Consider the following 25,546-nt stretch of genomic DNA (forward strand, 5'->3'; position numbering starts at 1 on the left):
CTTTTATAGCCTGTGAGCAGTGAGCTATTATTGGACAGTGGTTGGCTCTCCACCATTTTGAATTTACGATACTTAACCACAGATGGTGCTAACAGTGGTAGCTAGCTACCTCCACTCTATCAGCACAAAAGCATGTTGGGTATGCCAATAAACATGTCAGTTGTTTAGAAGGTGACATGGAGTACCTGCAACTTTGTTTCTCCTCTATTCTAGTTCACACTATGTTCTCAAACTTCCTTCAGGCTGTGATTTATTGAACGTACTATTTGTATTTCGCTATGACTGAAAATAGTTTAAGACGTGCTACTGTTTAAAAAAATCCAAACCAAAAATCCCTGGGTGCTCCTATTTGAGTTAGGAAGTAGCAAAATAATGAATGTGGGTGTTTTTGTAATTTTTCTACAGAAAATATGGCGCAGTGGTAAGGTGGGAACAGAGTTGTGACAAGTATAAAGAAGGTGTAGAGGGAAAGTAAAGAGTGGGCAGAATGGGATGTGAAAATGCATGCAGAAGAGGCCAACCAAGGAAACACAAACGTAAGGATAAAAGGCATTTTAATGGCACTGACATGAATCGTACAGAAAGTGCACTATGAAAAAGAAACAAAAGAAAAAGAATCGACAGAACAAGAGAAAGCAACTCTCCTAACAAATGTATACCATTCAAATGACAGGGTGGTTCATCCAAACTCCCACTTTTCTGTAACTGCTTATTTCAATATCCCTTTTTATAATGGTTTTTTTGGCCATTATGTTAAACCAAAGCAGGTGTACAGAAACATAGGAAAAAAATATGCAAAGCTCAAATTAGAAGCGTGAGAAAAGACAGAATAGCTGGAGGTCTAGTGAGCGACTGCCATTCATGTTGGTGAAATAATACAAGCCCACTAATCCTCCCAAACCGACAGCTTTCACTCACGCACACACATAATCTGTGACATGGAAAAGTGTACATTTAGCGACCTAACATGACGCGATAACTGGTAAAAATGAATCTAAAACAATTCAAGCAGGGTCTTTTGGAAGACACTGAATGCAATTGTACCAGATCTACATCTTAAACTTGTGCAAGTACCTTCCACCTCCAGGAGACGGGACCCTAACAAAAAAATACTAGACTTATATGTATACTTCAATTTATAAAATACAAAACATTCCCTTTTTGCAATGCAATTTATGAATGTTTGGTAAATGAAGTAGCCATGTTTCCTATTCACTATTGCATATGAACATTATATCCACCAAATCTAAGTAACGTCACTGTACTTACAAAACACATGTCAAATGAAGCCAGGCGGCTCTCAAACCTGACCCTAAATATGTTTCCACTGACCACTCCTGGTCTCCCTAACCATGTCGAGAGCTTGGGACGATAAGGTTCTATCTACATTGTTGTCCAAATGTTGTCATTGACATAGTCTTGTTCTGTTCAATGTTCTCTACCTATAAATTACTCTAAATACCCCCAATTCATGTTGTTACACTTAAAAGAATAAGATAAAAAATTGCTGACACCATTCAAACCAATGAGGGTTTGAAACTGTACAGCCAATTATCTCAGAATGGTCTTTTAGCAGATAGAGCCTTATCGTGCCAAGCTCTCGGTGTCTTAAACCTCTTAGTCGCTACTAATAATCATTCAAGGTCAATTTTGACAAATTATTGCACATCTTGACAGCTAACAAATACACTGTTGATATTGCAGAAGATCTTATCAAACTTGTCACTGGCTCACACACCGCCTTAGTACTCCAACCTTTTCTTAAATTCCCTTTCAAGCTTCTCTCATTTCCAATTTTAACTTTCTCAGCAATATACATTCACCTGTTCCTCTGAATTCTTGCTGGCTATTATCCTCGTTCACATTCTGGCAATGCCTGCTCACAGGCTCCACTGGTTCACGTCACAAGTCTATTGAATGCATTTTGTGGATGTCCTGAAAAACTACATTTTATCATTTTTGGGCTTAGATAATTAAGATATACCAATATCATATATTTAATTTTCTATGTATTGTGCATTGCAATATTGCAAAGAAACCAACATTGAAAAGCTTTGCTTGAAAAACGAAGATATTATATAGTTGTATACATGTAAAGAGTGAATGCATAGCAGGTGGAAAAATACATCCAAACTTTATATATTAAAGGCCCAGTGCAGTCAAAAATGTGAATATCCTGTGTTTTATATATATTTTATATATATTTTTCCACAGTATGAGGTTGGAATAATACTGGGGAATTGTGAAAATTATGATAATGCCATTTTAATGTAAGAGCCTGAAATTTTGGTGGGATGGCGTTTTGGCCTGCCTGCCGACATCACCAGGCAGTATAAGTTAATATACCAATAACAAAGATTTAAAAAACGCTCTACCAATAACATCTAGTTTTCAGGTTATGTAACCCTCCCATTAGGCTCGTTCAATTAGGCCCCTCACTTAGACCACTCCCAGACAGTCCTAGCAAAATTCTTGCTTGAGAAATTGCTCTTTGCTAAGACGCAATTTGTTTGTTTTTTAACCATTTTAATTAAAAAATAAAACAGTAAGGTACTTAATTCTTACACAGAAATTATTTGATATTGAGATCAAAACAGCTGCATCGGGCCTTTTTAAAATTCTAGCATTTATTAAGAAAAATATGTTGGCTATAAAATGTTGAAAAGGCATCTTAAAAGCTTTCTATGAATATATAGCATTTGTATGAATGTACTGTGCATGTAACTAGATCTACTGTTCTTTTAAGCAAAGATCACTTAATTATGCTTTCAGAATCACTCTTTCCCCACAGCTGCTGGCTTCCACACCTGGGCTGAACTCTTTTTGGCCATGAACCTGGGCTTTGGAGCGGTGCTGCCCCCAGAGATAGACTCAGACTTTGCCGCTATGGGAAAGCTGGGCACCACGTAGGTACTGGGAGGTAGTGGCTGGTATGGGGCTTGGGGTGCTGCTTGGTAGGGGGGGCTATGGGCTGGCTGATAAGGACCTTGGGGGGTCTGTTGGTAAGAAGGGTTTTGAGCTTGCTGCTGGGGTTGATAAGGGGCTGGAGGGGCTTGTTTGTAAGGGGGATTATATGGATGTTGGTAAGGACCAGCAGGAACCTGCTGGTAGGGATTGTTAGATGGCTGGTAAGCATTAGGTGAGGCTGGGTGGTATGGACTATCATGCATGGGTGGTTGAGGGGTAATCCCGTAGAGCTGCTGGGGCTGCTGTGAATAGGGAGCATTCATTTGTCCAGCCGGCTGGACAGGGGCAGCTTGCTCATATCTTATTGGTTGGTTTTGGTTTGGAGGGACTGGGGCAGGCTTTGGTGCGGCGGCCTTGGCAGCCTCGGCAGCCTCCACTGCTGGGCCATAAGTAAAGAGGGACGCATTGAGCTGATAAGGCTGATGTTTCATGACATCTATAACGGCAAGGGGTTTGCAGGCAGGTTTGCCTTTCCCTTTCTTTGCTTTGACCGCAGGGCTAGATGGAGGGGGTTGCTTAATGGCCCCTGGTGGGTAGGAAGGGGACTGTATGGGGTTGTAATTCGATGTAGGGGGAGCTCTGCAATTGGGCGAATATTTCCAAGGATGAGGTACGGAGGGAGAGGGCGACGTGGGCCTTGCCTTGTTTGCCTGCGCAGTGGCTGCCTGGGCTTGCTGAGCTGCCTGTGCAGTGGCTGCCAGCACAGTGTCCGAATCCACGACATACTTCTCCATACGAGACTGCCTCTTGGCGAACAAATCGGCTCCTTTCCCCCTAACCGCTGGCATCGACAAAGCCGAGCCCATTCCTCCTACTGGTGCCAAAACGCTTGCCATTGGATTGATGACGGGTGACGAGGACCTTTCGCCAAGTGTGTAAGAGTTAATTCGCTGTGGCGGAGGTGGAGGAGTAGAACAGGGAGCACTTTGTGGAGCATTCCAAGGTTTCGGAGAAGGTTGACACACTCTGTGCATCCGGGTCTGAGTATTCACTGGGGCTTGCTGTGGTTGTGGGGCCCAGGTACTTGTGTGTGTCTGAGGCTGTGCCTGAGCTGGGGCCCATGCATTCATAGGTGGCTGTAAGGGTGCCTGCTGTGGAGGTGGTTGTTGCCAGTTTTGCTGGGGTGGGGATTGGGTTGAAGGTGGTTGGACCCAAGGTGGCTGTGACCGGGCCTGATTCTGATCTGGGGCCCAGGCATTCATGGGTGGCTGTTCTTGCTCTTGAGATAACTGGGCCCATGGAGGCTGGACCTGAGCCTGAGCAGGTGCTGGGGCCCATGCATTCATAGGGGGTTGAGGCTGAGCTGGATGTTGGGGCTGAGCTTGTTGGGCCCAAGGTGGTTGTTGTGGCTGGGTATGGCTCTGTGGTGGTGTCCATGCATTCATTGGAGGCTGAGGTGATGACACCCAAGGTGGCTGAGGCTGGGCCTGGGGCCAAACCTGTTCTGGAGACTGAGGCTGAGGTTGTTTAGCCCAAGGTGCCTGGGGCTGTTGCTGTGCTTGTTCTTGAGGTTGAGCCCAAGGTGCCTGGGGCTGTTGCTGTTCTTGAGGTTGAACCCATTGGAGTTGTGACTGGGCAGGCGCTATAGCCCAAGAATTCATGGGTGGCTGAGGCTGAGGAGGAGGTGGTTGGGGAGTCACCCAAGGGAGCTGTGGTGGGGACTTACTTGGAGCTGGAGCCTGGTGCTTCATTTCAGCAGGTGGCCAAGTACTCACAAGTGGCTGCTGTGATGCCTGTGTTAGTGCCGGAGCCCAGGAACTCACTTGAGGCTCGGGTTGCGAATGAGGCTGAGTTGGTGAGGGACCATTTCCTCCCCAGGCTGGCACTTGCTGGGGCTGCTGCTGCTGTGCCTGGGACCCTGGGGGACTCCATGTGTGTTTGGCTGGAGAGGGGGGCTTGGCAGGAACAGGAGCTTCCTGGGGGGCAAGAGGAGGGGAGGGCTCTGGGGCCAGTTCTGGGGCGGACTCGGTCTCAAGGGCTGCAGCAGGTGCAGGGACGCTATTTTCAGCATGCAGTGGCAACTCCTGGTTGGCCAGCTCAGGCTGAGGGGACCAGGGTGGAGAGTTGGGGTTAATGATGGGTTTGGGAGCGACTGGTGGAGGCGTCTTATGCTTGACCCTTGGTGACTGGAGGAAGTTGCAAGCCTCAGCTCCCAAGCTAAGGTAGTCCTCTTCCGTGCATGACTCGGAATCCAACTTCTTGTCACTCCTGTTGAGGAGATTCAGAAGCTCGGGGTTGGGTGACACTTTGGGTGCTTGTTTGAAATTGAACATTGGCTTGCCCTTGAACCTGTTCCTTGTGTCCTGCAAGATCCCAGACTTGATTGCCGGCGTCGAAATGCGCTCGTCGCGTGAGGCAATCTGCTCTCCCTGACCCATCATCTCTTGGTTGCTCCCACTCACTGGGGGAGAAAACAGGGCGGGCATCTGGTTTTGTAATGAGAAGGGTTGGGCAGTTTGATTGCTCATGGAACTCTGCATTTCATTGGTTTGATGGTTGGCCATGCCATTCATGTTAGACGAGTACTGCTGAATATGCTGCTGTTGGTACTCTTGCTGCTGGTGGTGCTGCTGTTGATTATATTGTTGTTGCTGCTGGTACTGCTGCTGCTCGTACTGTTGTTGTTGTTGCTGCTGGTATTGCTGCTGCTCGTACTGTTGTTGTTGCTGCTGCTGCTGCTGCTGTTCATAGTACTGCTGCTCTTGGTACTTCTGATACTGTTGCTGCTGCTTCTGGTGCACGCTAAAGTCCATGTAGGCCTGCCTCTCTGTGGTGGCCTGCATGTACGAGCGCTCCTCCATCTGCTTGTAGGCTGCATGTTTCTCCACCTCCTGTACCCCCTCCACGGGAATCCCCTGGCGCCTCATCTCCTCATGTTCGCCAACGATCTCATCCATGCGCTGGCGGCGCTGGGCGAACATTGTAGCCCCCTTTCCCGTGGTGTTGGGCAGTTGCTCCATCTCCTCTCCGGAGTTGAGCTTGCGCTCAATCTCGAGTAGTCCTGTGTCCCAGTCGAAGGTTAGCACTCTGCCACCGCCCTGGGCATTAGTGATAAAGTCCTCCTCAAGCTCTGATCCGCTGGTGGTTGCTACGAGGGTGAATTTGATCGCTCTGGCGTCTTCCTCGTCGCTGTCGTCGACCTCGTACTCTGGTTCACTCTCACCGGTGCCGTAGCTGACGAGTGTGTACTTCTTGGCCCTCTGTCGATGCCTCTTGAACATCAACACCCCCTTGTTGTTGGGGTTGGGAGCTTCAGCGTTCAGAAGGATAGCAATGCGCTTACATTTAGACTTGGCCTCCTTCACCTGCTTGTCTGACAGGCTCTCACTGCGCCTGAGCCCTGTGAGGGGGAGGAGGGGAGGGAGGGAGAGAGAGGAGGGATATTTCAAATGGTTGCTTCTTGTTGCCTAGTTCATTTAACTGCATATTATGGGTAATAATAGCTCGGGTAGAACTGAAACCACCACAAATCTTTCCTTTTGGATGCACATGCATCGTAAAAATAACATGCATTCTGTAAAATATCACAAATGAATATCTTCCTATTTGAGCTCCAAAAGTATTTGGACAGTGACAACTTGTTTTGTTTTGGCTCTGTACTCCAGCAATTCTATGGCATTTGAAATGATATAATGACTGAGGTTAAAGTGCAGACTCTCAGCTTTAATTTGAGGGGATTTTCATCAATATCGGGTGAACAGCACTTTTTTGTTGATAGTTCCCCTATTTTAAGGGACCAAAATACTTGGTGTTGAGACAAATTCACTTATGTGTATTAAAGTAGTAGAAAGTTAAGTATTTGGTCCCATATTCATAGCACGCAATGACTACATCAAGCTTGTGACTCTACACATTTGTTGGATGCATTTGCTGTTTGTTTTGGTTGTGTTTCAGATTATTTGGTGGACAATAGAAATGAATGGTAAATAATGTATTGTGTCATTTTGGAGTCACTTCTATTGTAAATAAGAATAGAAATGCTAACCTCCCGTGTAATTGTAATGATGAGAGGTTAGCATGTCTTGGGGGTATGATATTTGTGCGTCTAACTTTCTCACTCATCATTGTTCACGATTCATTCAGGATGATCTGTAATCATGGTAGCATCCACATTTATGTAGAAGTGTTTATGAAACATATTCTATTCCTATTTACAATTGAAATGACTCCAGAATGACGCAATACACTATTTACCATTTAATTTCTATTGTCCACCAAATAATCTGATACACAACCAAAACAAACGGCAAATTAATCAAAAGAATGTGTAGAGTCAGAAGCTTGATGTAGTCATTGCGTGCTATGAATATGGGACCAAATACTTAACTTTCTACTACTTTAATATACATAAGTGAGTTTGTCCCAATACTTTTGGTCCCCTAAAATGCGGGGACTATGTGCAAAAAGTGCTGTAATTTCTAAACTGTTCAACCGATATGGAGGAAAATACAATTTGAATTAAAGAGTCATTGTATCATTTCAAATACACAGTGCTGGAGTACAGAGCCAAGACAACAACAAAAATGTTCACTGTCCCAAAACTTTTTGAGCTCACTGTATTTAATCTGCGATTTGAATTACTTTGATTCATTACTTTTCCGTTGATTGATTTCTGTTTGCCACACCAAGTTGCGCTGGTGTCAGATGCCAGTACTCTGCACTGCAACCACATTTTCTAAAGTTAATGATAATCTTGAATACATCTTAACACTGAACGTCCACCCTAATGGCATTATGAAAGCATATCCAAATACATGAAAGAAACCACTCACTAATCACTTTATATAACCAATTACTCTTTAAAATGAAAGACATGGCAAACATGCTGACATACTCAAATCAGACCATGCTATTAGTTACTTAAAGTCAGCATGAGCTAAATATCAATGCGGACTATTTGATTCAGCCCATTTTTATATTGAAATATTTCAATCCAAAACGAATTTGTAAAACTCCCTCAAATGACAAGTGCAATCAATAACCTATAAATTGATATTTTCATAGACATCATTCATTCAATACTTTCCTGGTCCTGATTTTATAGTTGGCTTTTGATGCCCTTTACTTAGTGTCAAGACGTATCACAAATTTGTTCACTCAATCTACACAATCTCTATTCAATTAACACGCCAAGCAATTACCTAATTCTCTGACCCATGCCTGATATACTCCTTGTTTGTTCCCCAATAATACATGATATTAACTCAGCTGTGACAGCCTGTTCAACGGGTGGCCCAATAGTTGGAGTGAATAAAAGAGCATAGAACATATTAATATTAGCCTGTGGGACAAAAGTGCATTCACCATCACCCAAGCACCTTTACCCCTTTTCTGTAAGTCCACTCTCGGATCTGTCGCCTAAACCCGAGGCGACGACAGGCATGCCCACACACTCTTTAACGACCCCAACCGTACCCACACATGCAAACACAAAGCGGTGATTTATAAAAGAACCCATCCTTAAAAAAATGTTTTCCCACAGTAGACTAACCTCAAGGTGAAGGAAGACGGGGAGCAGTGAGCGACGCTCTCTGTACGGCGCAGGCTAAGACGAGCCGTTTTAAAGGATCGGGTAACGGGCCAGTGCAGCATATGCTGGTGTCCATCAAAGAGCATTTCTACAGGCATCATCAATGCACTGGTGTTTTATTTATGTCCTCCTGCATGGCTCAATGTAATGCCCTGTCTATCTCTGGAAGACACATCCTGATCAGGCCCATATTCAAAGCTAGGGGAAAACATTTGATAGGGCATTTTGTATTAAAATGTATAATAAACAAATATTATGAGAATTATTTATTCTTATCCCCCATCTCTCTCTCTTTCTTTCTCCTCTATATCAATATATATTTTATTTAGCTCTATCTCACATCTTTCTTTCTTTATCTATCTTTCTCCAGATACAGTAAATGGCCACAATCCTGCCTTCTGTGATCTTGGATACTACTAGTATAATTCAGCCTTGAACTGGACCTCTCTGCTTCAATCCAAACAAAACCCCTCCCAAGTAAGAGAGATTGTCTACTATTTTGGGGGGCACATTTTAGCGTGCAACAGAGCACCGGGCTAAGGAATGCACACATGCCATCCAGAGTTGCGTTAACAAATGAAGTTCACAGCAGTGCTATGTCAGTCTGCTATTAGGTCTGAGTCAGTGCACCCTATAAGTCAACACTAATTTGACACTCATACACAAAGGATGACTAGTGGCAGTGAGATAAGAGGAAGGGAAAAGGCATGGGGTACTCACTGGCGTGCTTGGCCCGGTGCTTGTTAGGTTTCTCAAGGTCCTTCTCTGAATCTGAGTCTCGCTCCGCTGCTGGTTCCGCCCCCTCTGTGGGAATTCCAAAGGAGACGGTGAAGGAGGCGGGAGCTCCCTGGCTTTTCCCTCCTCCTTCCTCCCCAGGGGCTTCACCAACACTTCCACTGGCCCCATAGACGACTACCCCTTCTACCAGGCGAGGAGAGCCCCTCCCGGCTGCTGGGTGCTGCAGGGTGACCTCCACCTGGCCTAGCAGAGAGGGGGAGCTCAGCACCACTCCATGCTGACTCAGGGGCTCCCTAGCTGGGCAAGGGACGTAGAGCGAGTGGGTGGTGGTGTGAAGGAGGGCCTCGTTCTTGAGGGCCTCTCTCGCCTGAATCTCCCCCTCTATTCCAAGAGCACTCCCCAGGGAGGTGCAGACGGGATCCTCCAGGCTGTGTTCGGCGAGGGACAACTGTAGCTTCACCATTGCCCCAGGGGAGAAACTCCCCCCCTGGGGTCCCTCTCGACCTTTGTCCCCTCCTCCTCTGGGGAACTGGCACTCCTCAGGCGCAGGTACGCAGAGCTGGGTGCGGACCAGATGGATCCCTCCGGGGGTCTCCGTGTCACTCTCCGTCTCCCCATAGTAGGCCTCGTCCTGGGAATCAGCGATGTAGAGCTCCCTGGTGGGTTGGGACCTGCCAGGGGACAGGATGTGGAGGGTGGTGCTTTCCAAAGCCTCACCAGAGGACTCCCTTGTGCCAAAGTAGGTCTCTGAATGAAAATCCTCAGGGGATAGGGTGTGCCATCTGTATGAAATAGTTCAATGAAAATTGTAAAAAAAACTTAGCCAAGTGTTGAAACTGAGCATACTGTGTTAATATGTCTTATCTGGGGACTGATATAGAACATCTAATTACAAAACTATAGTGTTTTTGATCTCATAATTTGATTGCCTGGATTTCCAATATGCAATATCGTTGAATATTGTGCTACGCACCCGTGCACTTGCCCTTTGTGTTAACTAAATCTATCTCATCAACCACTGGCCCTCAAGTGGTCACCTTAATCAAGCAAACTCAATCTCCGTCCCTCATGTTATTTGACTGGAGTGAAACACTGAAGTGGAAAGTAATCACATTTCAATTGGGCCTCACTTAATTTCCCCTTTCAGTGTCATAGAGGAAAACAGAATGTCATTCTGTGACTACAGTTATTACATTGGAGTCATTTGGAGCCTAGCAACCAAAGGGAAGGGGATGAGAGATGTGACCAAAAATGTTAAAATTGGCATAATCTCGACACCCAGAACCAAATCTTGAGTGTGAACTGGTCTGTGTTCAGTCTGTCACCAGAGACTTAAAGTGGCATGGTTAAAGTCCTACAATTGCTTTTCACCCATCTAGTCTGTTGACGTCAGAGTGCTACGCATGATGGGGAAATAAGACGGCTAGCCACTTTAGAGTAACACGATCCACTTGCAAAGGGACTGTGTGCCTGCCGGGTGATCTAAATTATGCCTTAAATATGGGCAATGGCACCAATATCCCATGGCACACCAGATGTGTGATGCCCACTGAGTAACTGTTTAACAGCTGCTTGTTGAGCGGGCAGCTGGTTCGTCAGCAGCCAAGCGACTCAAAGGTCAACGCACTGGCCAATAAAGCCACTCTGTCTGTCCGCCCACCATATTCCAGGCCACTCAACCAAGTACAAGGGCAGGTCATTTACAGCATGCTGTCTAAAGGCAAATACACTGGTGATTTGTTGTGTTGAACCATGCCTTGTAGTACATGGCCCAGTTAATAGGACCAAGCAGTAGGTTTTGAGAGCATTGAGTTGGGGATGGTTAAACCTTGGTAAACCGGTAGCACCCAGGGTTGGGGTCGATTTGAATTCAAGTCAATTCAAGAAGTAAGCTGAAATTCCAATTCAGTAATTGGAAAAAAAGAGCATATCTTTCAAATTCAAATCACTTTCTGAATTCACTTTCTTCAATTCAAATTGACCCCAACCCTGGTAGCACCCCGACGTTGAAATGATGATCTTGACTTCTCCCATAAAAAAAATTGATTGAAAAACAATGTTGTAGTTAATAGTAAAAAAAAATCCAGCTTTCGGCGTTACCTTTTGACCAGTAGTTGCAGGCAGTCGACGGAGGCGTCAATGAGAGCATTTGCTTTTGGGAGGGAAAGCTCCCCGCAGGGTTCTCCATTCAGCGACACCACCTCGTCCCCCTCGCAGATCCCGGCCAGGGACGCATGACCACCCTCTTCCACCTATGGGATGACAAACAGTGGTGAGTCACAATGACATGCCTCACAATATATCTATATATTTTTTTCCTTCACCTGGCACTACAACAATTACTCAGGTTACGGTATTTACTTTAACGAAGTTGGTTTTGGTGAACCACTGTTGCGTGATGAGTAACATTTCCTGAGATCTGAAGACTTGATAATCTAGCTCTAGGCATTAACTTGGTGAGCTATCTCAAGATGCCCAGGTTCAAACTCTACATGACTGTAGATCACATTTTCAATTGGACATCTACTTGGATAAAATACAGAATACCGTCCCCATGGTTCTCTTGGACTATGAGGACAGCCATTCAAAAGGTTTGAGTATATGTTTAATCAAGTGGGTATCGGGTCCCTGGTCATTGGCAAGACTTAAGATGATGTTAGTGATGTGGCATTAGCTCTGGGAGCCAACTTGAGTCTTTGGGTCTCAGACAAGGTTACTCTTCAGCAAAGCTCAGCCAAAGTCTTCTGTTCCACTTGCAGTGAGGAGTCCAAAGTTAAATAAGGTCTTTATTGATACGAGTTCAAATGCTACAAATGTGTACCAGTACAGTACCGCCATTTAGATATCATTGACTTAGATGATGGCACAACAATCCCTTACAATACTAATCCACGCCATACATTTTCAGAGCAACTGCTGACAAAAAGGTCAACATAGGAAATCACCACTGTATTCACATGTTAACCCAATGCTCCCATTGGCTACTATATTCAAAAGCCAGTGTAACCAGCCAGTGTGGACAATCCTGACAGGCCATCTCTCCAAATGTGACATCAGAGCGCACAGTGCCCACCAGTGAACATACCACAACAGGTGCTCGTCGTGTGACCCAACAATGCAAATTGCTGCTTCGTTCAGAGCCGTAACCCAGACGTTCAGAATAGCCAAGCAGCAGGGGGTGTTTAAGTGCAGGAGTTACCACTGACCTTCTCTGGCACTTTGGGTGACAGTGGTACTGTATCTACAGCTCCAAACCACCTCAACTCCATCACTCAATCATCAGTTGCGGTACAATAGCTGAACTAATAGGGAAATATATGGACTCAGCTGACATTGATACTTATTTCATTTAATATAACTGTGTCACTTGTGTACTGTTGGCACAGTGATATTATGTTACTGTACTTATTGAAATGACATTTACTGATCTCGAAGGTTAAGAGCAAGATTGCAAAATATTAGAGAAATAAAATGTGGTGGATCCATGTAGAACATGCTCAATGCATTGTAGATGAATATAACATACTACTGCAATAACCCTTCACTTTATAAAGCTGTAGTGAATCAACTGTAACTAGATTGCATCTAGTAAAGGAACTATGCAACTACCACTGTGATGAAACTATATAGAGTTGAAAGACATGTAAATACTCTGTATGTGGTTATTAGTGAAATTAGTATGATTTGGAAAAATTTAAAGGTGCAATGTGTGATTTTTGGACTTTTTAATTAATGATATACGTATACAAGAATATACCTTTTATAAATGCCTCATAAGCTAAGTTTAACTGTCGTACACCATTAGAACCCAAAGTATTTATTATATTGTTTGTAAACAAGACTGGCGCAGCAGTCTAAGGCACTGGGGGAAGGCACTTAGCTGTGTAACTACAGATCCTGGTTCGATTCCAGGCTGTGTTGCAGCCGGCCGCGACTGTGAGATCCATGAGGTGGAGCACAATTGGCCCAGCGTCGTCAGGGTTAGGGGAGGTTTTGGCTGGCCGGGATGTCCTTGTCCCATCGCGCTCTAGCGACTCCTGTGGCTGGTCGGGTACAGTGGAACGACATTTATTGGATATTTCAAACTTTTTTAACAAATCAAAAACTGAAAAATTGGGCGTGCAAAATTATTCAGCCCCCTTAAGTTAATACTTTGTAGCGCCACCTTTTGTTGCGATTACAGCTGTAAGTCGCTTGGGGTATGTCTCTATCAGTTTTGCACATCGAGAGACTGACATTTTTTCCCATTCCTCCTTGCAAAACAGCTCGAGCTCAGTGAGGTTGGGTGGAGAGCATTTGAACAGCAGTTTTCAGTTCTTTCCACAGATTCTCAATTGGATTCAGGTCTGGACTTTGACTTGGCCATTCTAACACCTGGATATGTTTATTATTGAACCATTCCATTGTAGATTTTGCTTTATGTTTTGGATCATTATCTTGTTGGAAGACAAATCTCCGTCCCAGTCTCAGGTCTTTTGCAGACTCCATCAGGTTTTCTTCCAGAATGGTCCTGTATTTGGCTCCATCCATCTTCCCATCAATTTTAACTATCTTCCCTGTCCCTGCTGAAGAAAAGCAGGCCCAAACCATGATGCTGCCACCACCATGTTTGACAGTGGGGATGGTGTGAGCTGTGTTGCTTTTACGCCAAACATAACGTTTTGCATTGTTGCCAAAAAGTTCAATTTTGGTTTCATCTGACCAGAGCACCTTCTTCCACATGTTTGGTGTGTCTCCCAGGTGGCTTGTGGCAAACTTTAAATTACACTTTTTATGGATATCTTTAAGAAATGGCTTTCTTCTTGCCACTCTTCCATAAAGGCCAGATTTGTGCAAAATACGACTGATTGTTGTCCTATGGACAGAGTCTCCCACCTCAGCTGTAGATCTCTGCAGTTCATCCAGAGTGATCATGGGCCTCTTGGCTGCATCTCTGATCAGTCTTCTCCTTGTATGAGCTGAACGTTTAGAGGGACTGACAGGTCTTGGTAGATTTGCAGTGGTCTGATACTCCTTCCATTTCAATATTATCGCTTGCACAGTGCTCCTTGTGATGTTTAAAGCTTGGGAAATCTTTTTGTATCCAAATCCGGCTTTAAACTTCTTCACAACAGTATCTCGGACCTGCATGGTGTGTTCCTTGTTCTTCATGATGCTCTCTGCGCTTTTAACGGACCTCTGAGACTATCACAGTGCAGGTGCATTTATACGGAGACTTGATTACACACAGGTGGATTGTATTTATCATCATTAGTCATTTAGGTCAACATTGGATCATTCAGAGATCCTCACTGAACTTCTGGAGAGAGTTTGCTGCACTGAAAGTAAAGGGGCTGAATAATTTTGCACGCCCAATTTTTCAGTTTTTGATTTGTTAAAAAAGTTTGAAATATCCAATAAATGTCGTTCCACTTCATGATTGTGTCCCACTTGTTGTTGATTCTTCACAAAAAAATACAGTTTTATATCTTTATGTTTGAAGCCTGAAATGTGGCAAAAGGTCGCAAAGTTCAAGGGGGCCGAATACTTTCGCAAGGCACTGTAGGAGAGCTCAAAAAAAGAACCTTCTTTGAGTTATAAAAGTGCATTGAAATTACCTAGAAACTGTGCACCCTATTGAGAGTCTGTGGCCACTTGGAGAAACCAGTTAGTCCTCTCACTTAAAACCTTGTCATTTTTTTGTCTTACGTTGCACCTACCCCACATTTTCCAGGAATATCCTTATCGTGTTACTGAATGTAACCAGAGTATTTTCAGATGTTGTTATCAACAAATGCAGCAAAAAGTACAGTGAATGTAAAATGCTAAATTAAATCAACAGTGTAATGTTTGGATTCAGTCTTGTGTCAAGTGAACTGTTGTCCTCAACTTTGGTCTAATAATTTCCCCATAGTCTCCAAACTGTTCCCTTTCAGTCGCTACAATGCCTATGCATATGCTTTTCATATCTGTAAAAAACAGTTAAATGTATCCCTATAGGCCAATTCCCACGAGTGTAAAGAGATTGTGTTAACTATAATTTTTCATCCATAGCTCTGTCTATACATTTGTGTGGTTACATTTCTCCCTCGGCAGTTTATCGAAACAGTGGCGTGGTGTCCAATTTTGTTAATGATTGATCTGCAGATTGGCCCTTTTTAAACAGTATCCAGCACTGGCAGTTAATTTCTTATGGTCAGTGCAGCACCTACTGGAGTGGCCAGTGTCGTTTAAATGGCTGTTCTTAAGGGGCGTGGAGGACAAAACGTGTGTATCGTTATTCATACAAATCCCTCTCCTCTGTACATTCCATTTGCTTCCATTCGAAGCTCGCATTCACTACAAGACCACAGTGCTTGCCTACGGACCAGCAAGGGGAACCGCCCCTCCCATCTTCAGGCTATGCTCAAACCCTATATTCCAACCTGAGCACTCTGTTCTGCCACCTCTGGTCTCTTGGCACTCCCACCCCTAAGGTCAGCTCCCACTTAGCCCAGTCAAAGCTCTTCTCTGTCCTGACATCCCAGTCGTGGAACGAGCTTCCCCCTGATGCTAAGACAGCAGTCCCTGCCAATCTTCTTAAAATAATATCTTAAATAAGACATCGGTCTTACCCCACCCAAACTAAAATGTAAACCGTGTACTTGTTTTTTCCCCCAAAAAAGTACTTTTGACAGTGATATGTGGTTCTCACCTAGCTATCTTAATATGAATGCACTTACTGTAAGTTGCTCTGGTTAAGTCTCCGCTATATGACTAAAATGTTAATGTACCGTGTATATAGCAGCAAACCATGCAAATGAACCATCCCTTTTGCTTTCACTTTGGTGGTAAAAATCTGCTTTGTTTTCTATTCAATTCTCCATTAAACCTGAAACAACTGTGTCAGTAATTGGTTATTGCACAAATTACAAGAATTGTAGTTTAATTTATTTTATTGAACCTTTAACTAGGCAAGTCCAGTTCAGAACAAATTCTTATTTACAATGAGGCCTAACCCGGCCAAATCCTAACCCGGACAAAGCTGGGCCAATTGTACGCCGCCCTATGGGACTCCCAATCTGTAGAGACATACTTGTGTGTCCCCTGCGTGTGCTCCCTCTGCTGTACCCTGAAGTCCAAAATATCGAAAATTGAAGTGTGTCTAGGGTGTCAGGTAAGGAAGAGATGATATGATCTTTAACTAGCCTCTCAAAGCACTTCAGGATGACAGAAGTGAGTGCTACAAGGCGATAGTCATTTAGTTCAGTTACCTTTTGCTTTCTTGGGTAGAGGAACAGTGGTCGACATCTTGAAGCAAGTGGGGACAACAGACTGGGATAGGGAGGCTGGAATAGGGCGGATCACAATTTGGATCAGTGACGTCAGGGGAGGGTTTGGCCGAGGTAGGTTGTCATTGTAAATAAGAATTTGTTCATTAAATTATTCAACAGAATTCTTGCAACCAACAGAATATTATTTATATGGGAAATACAACCACCAGGTTTTTTCTGCGAAGAGGCAGAATCATTAGATAATTGGTTTGGTACTGTCCATAAGTAGCTTGTTTTTGGTCACAAGTCCAGGAATGGCTAAAGAATTGCATTATTTACCTGGAGCTAACCCTGCAGATAGCATTACTGGGTGATCTGGAAAGTCATAGTCAATCGCTCAATAATATAGTCATATTTTTAGCAAAATATTTATTTTCAATTTACAATTGTAGAAACTATGAGAATGGAAAGGTTCAGAGCTTTTGTGAAACATCACAGCACAATTGAAAAATATATGGCAAATATGGATGGTGTTAAGAGAGTGATGGGAAGGGGTTGAATGGGACTAAAAACAACAAGATAACCAATGTAAAATACTATGCCCGTAAAACTTATATAGGTTAGGAACCTTTTTGAAAGAGTACAGTTTGAACGATATCACAAATGGAAATCAAACCGGATGGACATAAAATGTATGTAGTATGTACATGTATAAGCTAGAAATACAGGGCTAAGCATTGTTGTTTACTAGTTTGCTCCAATTGGGGGAGGGGAGGTAGGGTTTGAGGGTATAAAGGAAATATACTATTCCCCCAAAATATTGTGTGTGTGTGTATATATATATATATATATATACATACATACGTCTTGACCAAACCCCCTGTCTGCCACGACCAGGGGTTTGGTCAAGACGTTTACACAGATCAGACACGGACAAAGTTGGATTAGCTCGGTTTCAAGAGTGTTTATTTAAATAACAACCGTCTTCTGGGCTCCAGGGTCTTGCTGTATCCTGGGGGGAACAAAACTGAGCTCCCTCCGTTACCTCTGGGACTGAGCATGACTATACAGGAGTAACCTCTCTTCCCCCAGTACCCTCCCCCGGAGCTGCCCTTCTGGCAGCTTTATGGGACTCGTCCAGCTGGTGAGCGATCAGCCCCAATTAGTCCTGGCCGGAGAGCCCGTCGAGACCTGGCACGTCCAGTAGAGGGAGCCATTGCCTCGTGATATAGACTCCATCTGTCACCAGGCCTCAACGAGTCTCCCCCTGGTGGCTGACTTGCTGTACACCACTATTTATATATTTGCAAAAAATATATATTGGGGATTGGAAGTGATGCAGACAACTACATTGATGGAAGCTATAATCTATCTGCAATATTAAAGCTGATCTCCCCCCTATTTAAAAAATAATAATAAGACACACACACAACAAAAAATGTTCATAATTGACTTGCCTAGTTGAAAAAAACATTTAAAAAAAAAGGGAGATTGAATATGTCCGTAAACACTCCAGACAGCTGGTCTGCTCATGCTCTGAGGGTTGCGGCTGTATGCTGTCTGGGCCGGCAACCTTGCGAGGGTTAACACGCCACGGAGAAGGAGAGCGCACTGTCCTTGGTAGCGGGCCACGTCGGTGACACTGTGTTATCCTCAAAGCGGGTGAAGAAGGTGTTTTAGCTTGTCCGGAAGCAAGACGTCGGTGTCCACAATGTGGCTGGTTTTTACTTTGTAGTCCGGGATTGTCTGTAGACCCTGCCACATATGTCTCGTGTCTGAGCCGTTGAATTGCGACTCCACTTGTCTCTGTACTGATGTTTTGCCTGTTTGAATGCCTTATGGAGGAAATAACTATACTTTTTGTATTCTGCAATATTCCCAGTCACCTTGCCATGGTTAAATGCGGTGATTTGCGCTTTTACAGTTTCTGGTTTGGGTAGGTTTTAATAGTCACAGTGGGTACAACATCTCCTATACACTTCCTGATGAACTCAAGTCACTGTATCAGTGTATTCGTCGATGTTATTCTCAGAGGCTACTCGGAACATATCCCAGTCCGCGTGATCAATACAATCTTGAAGCATGGATTCCGATTGGTCAGACCAGCATTGAATAGACCTTAGCATGGGTACTTAATGTTTGAGTTTCTGCCTTCAGGAAGGGAAGAGCAAAATGTTGTGATCAGATTTACTCGAAGGGTGGGCGGGGGGAGGGGCTTGTAGGCATTTCAAAAAGTTAAGTAGCAGTGGTCCAATGTTTTCCCAGCCTGAGTACTACAGTCAATGTGTTGGTAGAACTTCGGTAGCATTTTCCTCAGATTTGATTTGTTAAAATCCCCAGCTACAATAAATGCAGCATCAGAATATGTGGTTTCCAGTTTACATAAAGTCTAGTTTAGTTCTTTGAGGACCTTCGTGGTATCGGCTTGAGGGGGAATATACACTGCTGTGACTATAACCGAAGCGAATTATCTTGGGAGGTAATACGGTCTGCATTTGATTGTGAGGTATTCTAGGTTGGGAGAACGAAAGGACTTGAGTTTCCGTATGTTATCACAATCACACCATGAGTACTTAATCATGAAACATACACCCCCACCTTTCTTCTTCTTGGAGTGTTCTTTATTCCTGTCTGCGTGATGTCCCGGGAACTAAGCTGGCTGTATATACTGGGACAGTATATCACGAGAGAGGCATGTTTCCATCTAAAGTTCTGCACCCATATTCATAAAGTCTGAGTAGGACCACTGATCTAGGATCAGTTTAGTATTTTAGATAATAATGAATAAGATGACATGGACTGGAGACCAAAGGAGGCTGGTGGGAGGAGCTATAGGAAAATGGGCGCATTGTAATGTATGGAATGGATTAAATGAAATGGAGTCAAATGTGCTTTCCATAAGATTGTGTTTGATACCTTTCCATTTATTCCATTCCAGCCATTATAATGAGCCCGTCCTTCTATAGCTCCTCCCACCAGCCTCCTCTGCTGGAGATGCTTCATGCATACAGTTTTATTCCATCAACGGGAATAATGTTTTCACAAATATAGTATGTAATGAATGAATGTAATGAATAAATATATGTTTATACATGATCACATCTGTGTATTTTACACCATGTTGTCTCTACTTCCTTAAGTACAGAATTGGGCCTTTATTAAAAAATTGCTTCTAAAGGACAAATCTTGGCGTTGATCACACCAGAGAATTACAACAAACTACATTTTTTTTACACTTTAATGTTCCTCCACTACCCCTAATGACAACCACATGAGCAGCCTTAACGTTCTGTCTCTACCTCATGCATCTTTCATTACGTGCAAATAGCCTTTCAGTTTTGAAACTTTTGTAGGCTTTTTTAATGATCTTCTATGGGCAAAAACGTAGCGAAATGGTCTTCATCGCAAAAACGTCATAAAAGTCAATTCAAACACAAAATATAATTGTACATATCTTATTTGACCTGATTTTCATTAATTTGATGATATATATTGAAGCCCATGCAAAAGATCAGGAAGTAAGATGCAGGAACGCATCACTTGCATGGCGTATAGGCCTTGTTGTTGTCACTCACTCTGCTTGTAACCCTGGCCCAGAATTTAATGTGCTGCCTCTCCTACGCTGTTTTGAATCCCCTCATTCTAGCCAACTGCCTCTGTCGGAGTTCATTAAAACCAGTCCCCATTCTAGCCAACATAGTATCAACATGACTCACATATGTATACCGTACAATAATTATAATATACGGTACTTCTACACAAATACCATTTCCATCACACTTAGTATCAAACAAGTCTGGGCATGAAGCTAAGAGTTTAACACTTTAAAAAGGAAACAGCCTGACAACCTGTGATAAATACGAGATCTCGCTATATATACAGATATGTTTTATGGGTTTATTTTATGAGCTGGCACCCTCTGCAGGTTGGAAATAACCGGATGCATCCTGTTTTAAGGGGAAATTTAAAGAGCCTGTGACGCGACTTCTGCTTTTGGACTTTAACAAGGTGACATCTTAACTCCTCCTCCACATTAATCGATTGGTTGATCAGTGCAGAAGAGAATCTCCACCCACAGTCATTTTTTCTCGTCAGGACCAGAAAGAAAAACACCTCCTCAGGTGTTTCTTTTACGGCTGCTTCATTAGGTTAATGAGCTGGTAACCATCTGATAAAACAGTGCGACTCCAGCCTGAGTTTTAGGAGCCATCTGTGTGCTAACGGCCATATATGGAGAACTCCTGTGAGCCTGTGTTTGGACTCGTACCTCTCTATGGGAGGAAAGTCTGTCTGGACCACCACAGCACCACTCCTCCCTCCTCCAAAAAGGAGGGGAAACCTTTCATTTCTTTACCCTCCTGAGCCATAGTGATACACACATAATGTCAGACAATATTCTAGACCGGACTGAGTTGCCACTGTTAAATTTCAGTCTTGGGTTGCTTATAATAGGTTCCTCCGGTTACTGTATATGCTGCGTTTGAATTGTTATTTTTCATCTGTTTCTATTTTGCTCTTGGTATGGAAAGATCAACAAAGGAAACACCCCGATGCTTTTTATTATTCATAAAGAGTGTGAGAGGTTTGAATCTGTCGTTCAGATTACAGTGCAGCGTTCAACGCAATCTCGCATAGTTACAATGTGGTATTTACCATACATAAAGATTTTTAACAGTCAGACATTTTATATTGTCATCTGTAGGGCCAAAATTAGACAATTCATGCTCATGCCATGCCTGACTGCGCCTTTCCCAAATGTCCTACTTTTTAGTGTCTTAAACGCAACACAAAACCACAGGAAACACATGTTTCAGGCAGTTCCATGCAGCTTTAAGCAATTATATTTTCAAATCTCAGGCAAACATTTTCTAGCTGTTTTACAAGTAGCGCTGGCTACTAGTGGAATGGCAACTGACTGTCACTGCCTCTATATACTGTATTTAAAGGTGTACTCAGTAACTTTGAGTTCGTCAGTGGTAACCTGAGGTACTACAAACGCATTCAGCCCACAGATAACAAAAAAAGATAAGGGGTTACATCTGTAAGCCGAAGCTTCTGGGGTAACATAAAATAACACGAAGCTGTGTGTTTGTTTTATGCATTCATTTAATTGACTAGTGCATACTGTTTAAAACAAAATCACTCAACTTGATATCAAGGTTTTCATTTTCGTCCTCACAGGAAGGGACAAGCACTGATTGGCCACCACAGGGAAGTCCTGCAGTCACCACTTGTGATTGGACAGAGCCATTTGACAGATTAGGACTAGTCCTGGACTAATAGGATATTTCAATGGAGACTCTCAAGTGAGCATGCTTTTTAGTCTAGAAAACCGGTCCAAAAAAGAGTTAAGACTGCTCTCACCCAGGAGCGATATTCCCCAATATATGGGAAATGACTTTACTGCCCTCTTTTGAAATGACTTCAGCACTCCTCCCTGTAATGACATTGCTATTTACGCAAAGGGAATCCAAGGTCTTTATTTGAAGGAAACATTTATTCTGGTCGTCAGACAACAGGGTTGACTTGATTCGCAGTGCCATATCTCAATAATTGGAAGGCCAAAGGAGCCCTATCCATACACTTGCTGCCATCTGTGCAGACTACATAGGAAGGTAACTTGAGGGTGATTGTCCGCCTGTCTGGATTCTGCTTGGACACAGAAACAGGACAACATACATATCTCATAGGATTTAACCATGTTGGAGTAGCATCACTGGCACTTTCAAATGAGCTGTAGCGCAAACTGAATCCCATTTAGCTATATTTTTATGTTGTCATAGCAATCCATCTAGCCATGGTCCGTAATTAGCCTTCATGGATGAATTCCCAGGGCGTTTTTCATCTCATGCAATTTCCCATGCCTGCCGGTCTGTCAAGTGATATAATTTCAAGGGGCTGTAGAAATCAAAGGACTCAGTTTGCCACAACTCCCTGCAATGTGGCAGGAAATGCCACGTGACAGTGATTAATCAACATCACCATGAGAGATAGGGAAAGGGAAACCGCAAGTTAGTTTGGTATGGTGCAAGTGTTGTAGTGTTTCATTATATGATTAATTCAGTAGGTAAACCCAACCTGAAAGTATTTATTTGGTCGCTTTACCCTCTTATCAGAGATTGGTCTTTTCCTTGGAGTTTACGTTCCCCTCTGTATCAGAGGAGGCTGGTAAGGGGGGGGGGCTATAGGAGGATGAGCTCATTGTAATGGCTAGAATGGAATTAATGGAAGGGAGTCGAACGTGGTTTCCATACGTTTGATTCCGTTCCGATGATTCCATTTCCAGACATCACAATGAGCCCATCCTCCTATAGCTCCTCCCACCAGCCTCCACTCGGTATGTATTTGGACAGTAAAGCTAAAATTGTAAATTTGGCTCTATACGCCAGCATTTTTTATTTGATATCAAATGTTTCGTGAGGTGTGTCACAAATCATTTGAGGGTATTTTTATTCACATCTCAGGTGATGAACAAACAAACCGTGAGAGCCACGCACAGACTTGCGCTTTGAAGTCTGTGATAAATAATACTTTCCTAAGGTTAGGTTTAGAATAAAGGTTAGGGTAAGGGTAAAGGTTAGGATTAGGGGAGCAGAAGTCAGAATGGCACCGGAGGGGATGGCTGCCATTTTATGTGCTCCTAACCAACTGTGCAATTTTGTTAGGTTTTCTTTGCATTGTTTGCAACTTAATTTTTTACTTATTTTGTACATAATGTTGCTGCTACCATCTCTTATGACCAAAAATAACTTCTGGACATCAGAACAGCAATTACTCACCTCAAACTGTAAGAAGCTTTTTTTTTTTAATGAGTCCGATGTGAAGGATATACTGCTTTCTCGGGAACAGGCCCAAATCCCCATCAATTGCGTGAAAAAAAAGATGGATAAAAAGGGGGCGGAGGTCAGGCTGCCTTCTGAGAATCGTAGAGGAGTTTTTTTATTTATTTATTTTTTATTTCACCTTTATTTAACCAGGTAGGCAAGTTGAGAACAAGTTCTCATTTACAACTGGCCAAGATAAAGCAAAGCAGTTCGACACATACAACGACACAGAGTTACACATGGAGTAAAACAAACATACTGTCAATAATACAGTATAAACAAGTTTATATACAATGTGAGCAAATGAGGTGAGATAAGGGAGGTAAAGGCAAAAAGGCCATGGTGGCAAAGTAAATACAATATAGCAAGTAAAACACTGGAATGGTAGATTTGCAATGGGAGAATGTGCAAAGTAGAAATAAAAATAATGGGGTGCAAGTAAACCCTCACTGCCTTCCGTTTTATTGGCCAATGTGCAATCATTGGAAAATAAAATGGATCTACGATCAAGATTATCCTACAAACGGGACATTAAAAATGTATATTTTACGTTTCACCGAGTCGTGGCTGAACGACGACACAGATTATATAGAGCTGGCGGGATTTTTCATGCATCGGCAGGACAGAGAAGCTATGTCTGGTAAGACGTGGGGCGGGGGGGTGTCCATTTGTCAATAACAGCTGGTGAGCGATGTCTAATTAACTTATTGGTGACAGGGGGGCAGTATTGAGTAGCTTGGATGAATAAGGTGCCCAGAGTAAACTGCCTGCTACTCTGTCCCAGATGCTAATATCTACTATTATACTACTATAATTAGTAGTATTGGATAGAAAACACTCTGAAGTTTCTGAAACTGTTTGAATGATGTCTGTGAGTATAACAACTCATATGGCAGGCGAAAATCTGAGACAAATCCAACCAGGAAGTGGGAAATCTGAGGTTTGTAGTTTCATTTAAGCGATTGCCTATCCAATATGCTGTGTCTATGGGGCCAAATTGCACTTCCCAAGGCTTCCAACAGATGTCAACAGTCTTTAGAAAGTTGTTTGAGGCTTCTATTGCGGAAGGGTGTCGAATAAGAGCTGTTTCAACAAGTGGACTAGGCTGAAGCCAATCAGTTGTTTACTGCGCGGTCACGCGGGCGCGCCATTCCTTCTTTTTCCTCTGAAATGAATACTCGATTGTCTGGTTGGAATATTATTGAAGATGTATTATAAAAAGACCCTAAGAATTGATTGTAAACATCGCGCATTATGTCTTTGGAATAGTGAACTAAACGCGCGAACAAAACAGAGTTATTTGGACATAAATATGTACGTAATCGAACAAAACAAACATTTCTTGAGTGCAATACGACAAAGATTAGCAAGGTAAGTGAAGATTTCTTATGCTATTTATGACTTTTGTTGACTCCACAATTTGGCGGTAGCTCTCGGTAGCGGGTGTGAGGAAGACCTTTAAAAACAGGTCAACATTCACAAACCCACAAGGCCAGACGGGTTACCATGACGTGTACTCAAAGCATGCGTGGACAACCTGACAAGTGACTTCACTGACATTTTCAACCTCTCCCTGACCGAGTCTGTAATACCTACATGTTTCAAGCAGACCACCATAATACCTGTGAAGGTAACCTGCCTACATGATTACAACCCCGTAGCACTCATGTCGGTAGCCATGAAGTGCTTTGAAAGACTGGCTCACATCAACATCAACAACACTCAAATTCGCACACCACCACAACAGATCCACAGATGACGCAATCTCAATCGCACTCCATACTGCCCTTTCCCACCTGGACAAAAGCAACAACTATGTGAGAATACTGTTCATTGGCTACAACTCAGAGTTCAACATCCTCCGTGCCCACAAAGCTCATCACTAAGCTAAAGGACCCTGGGACTAAACAACTCCCTCTGCAACTGGATCCTGGACTTTCTGACGGGCCGACCCCAGGTGGTAAGGGTAGGCAACAATATGTCTGCCACGCTGATCCTCAACACAGGGTCCCCTCAGGAATGTGTTCTTAGTCCCCTCCTGTACTCCCTGTTCACTCATTACTGCATGGCCAAACAACTCCACCATCATTGAGTTTTCTGATGACACAACAGTGATAGGCCTGATCACCAACAACGATGAGACAGGAGGTCAGACACCTGGCAGTGTGGTGCCAGGACAACAACCAGTCACTCAACTTGAGCTAGACAAAAGGAGCTGATTGTGGACTACAGGAAAAGGCGGGCCGAACAGGCCC

General features: G+C 43.4%; 1 protein-coding gene across 3 annotated transcripts in view; it reads right to left on the bottom strand.

Moving 5' to 3' along the window:
- LOC110500609 (synaptopodin-2) overlaps positions 1–25,546 on the bottom strand; it is a 39,016-nt gene that overhangs the window by 5,781 nt on the left and 7,689 nt on the right. Inside the window, exons 2-5 of one of the 3 annotated variants that reach the window (XM_036958067.1) lie at positions 11,336–11,487; positions 9,218–10,017; positions 4,494–6,307; positions 538–4,448 (exon numbers count right to left, since the gene is read on the bottom strand). In XM_036958067.1, the coding sequence (XP_036813962.1) occupies positions 2,775–4,448; positions 4,494–6,307; positions 9,218–10,017; positions 11,336–11,487 (4,440 nt within the window). In that variant the 3' untranslated portion in view covers positions 538–2,774. Of the gene's footprint in view, positions 1–537; positions 6,308–9,217; positions 10,018–11,335; positions 11,488–25,546 lie in introns of those variants that run through there. The other 2 variants (XM_021578062.2, XM_021578061.2) reach the window with 2 other exon arrangements.

This window comes from Oncorhynchus mykiss, chromosome 21 (genome assembly GCF_013265735.2).
Source record: "Oncorhynchus mykiss isolate Arlee chromosome 21, USDA_OmykA_1.1, whole genome shotgun sequence".
NCBI lineage: Eukaryota > Metazoa > Chordata > Actinopteri > Salmoniformes > Salmonidae > Oncorhynchus > Oncorhynchus mykiss.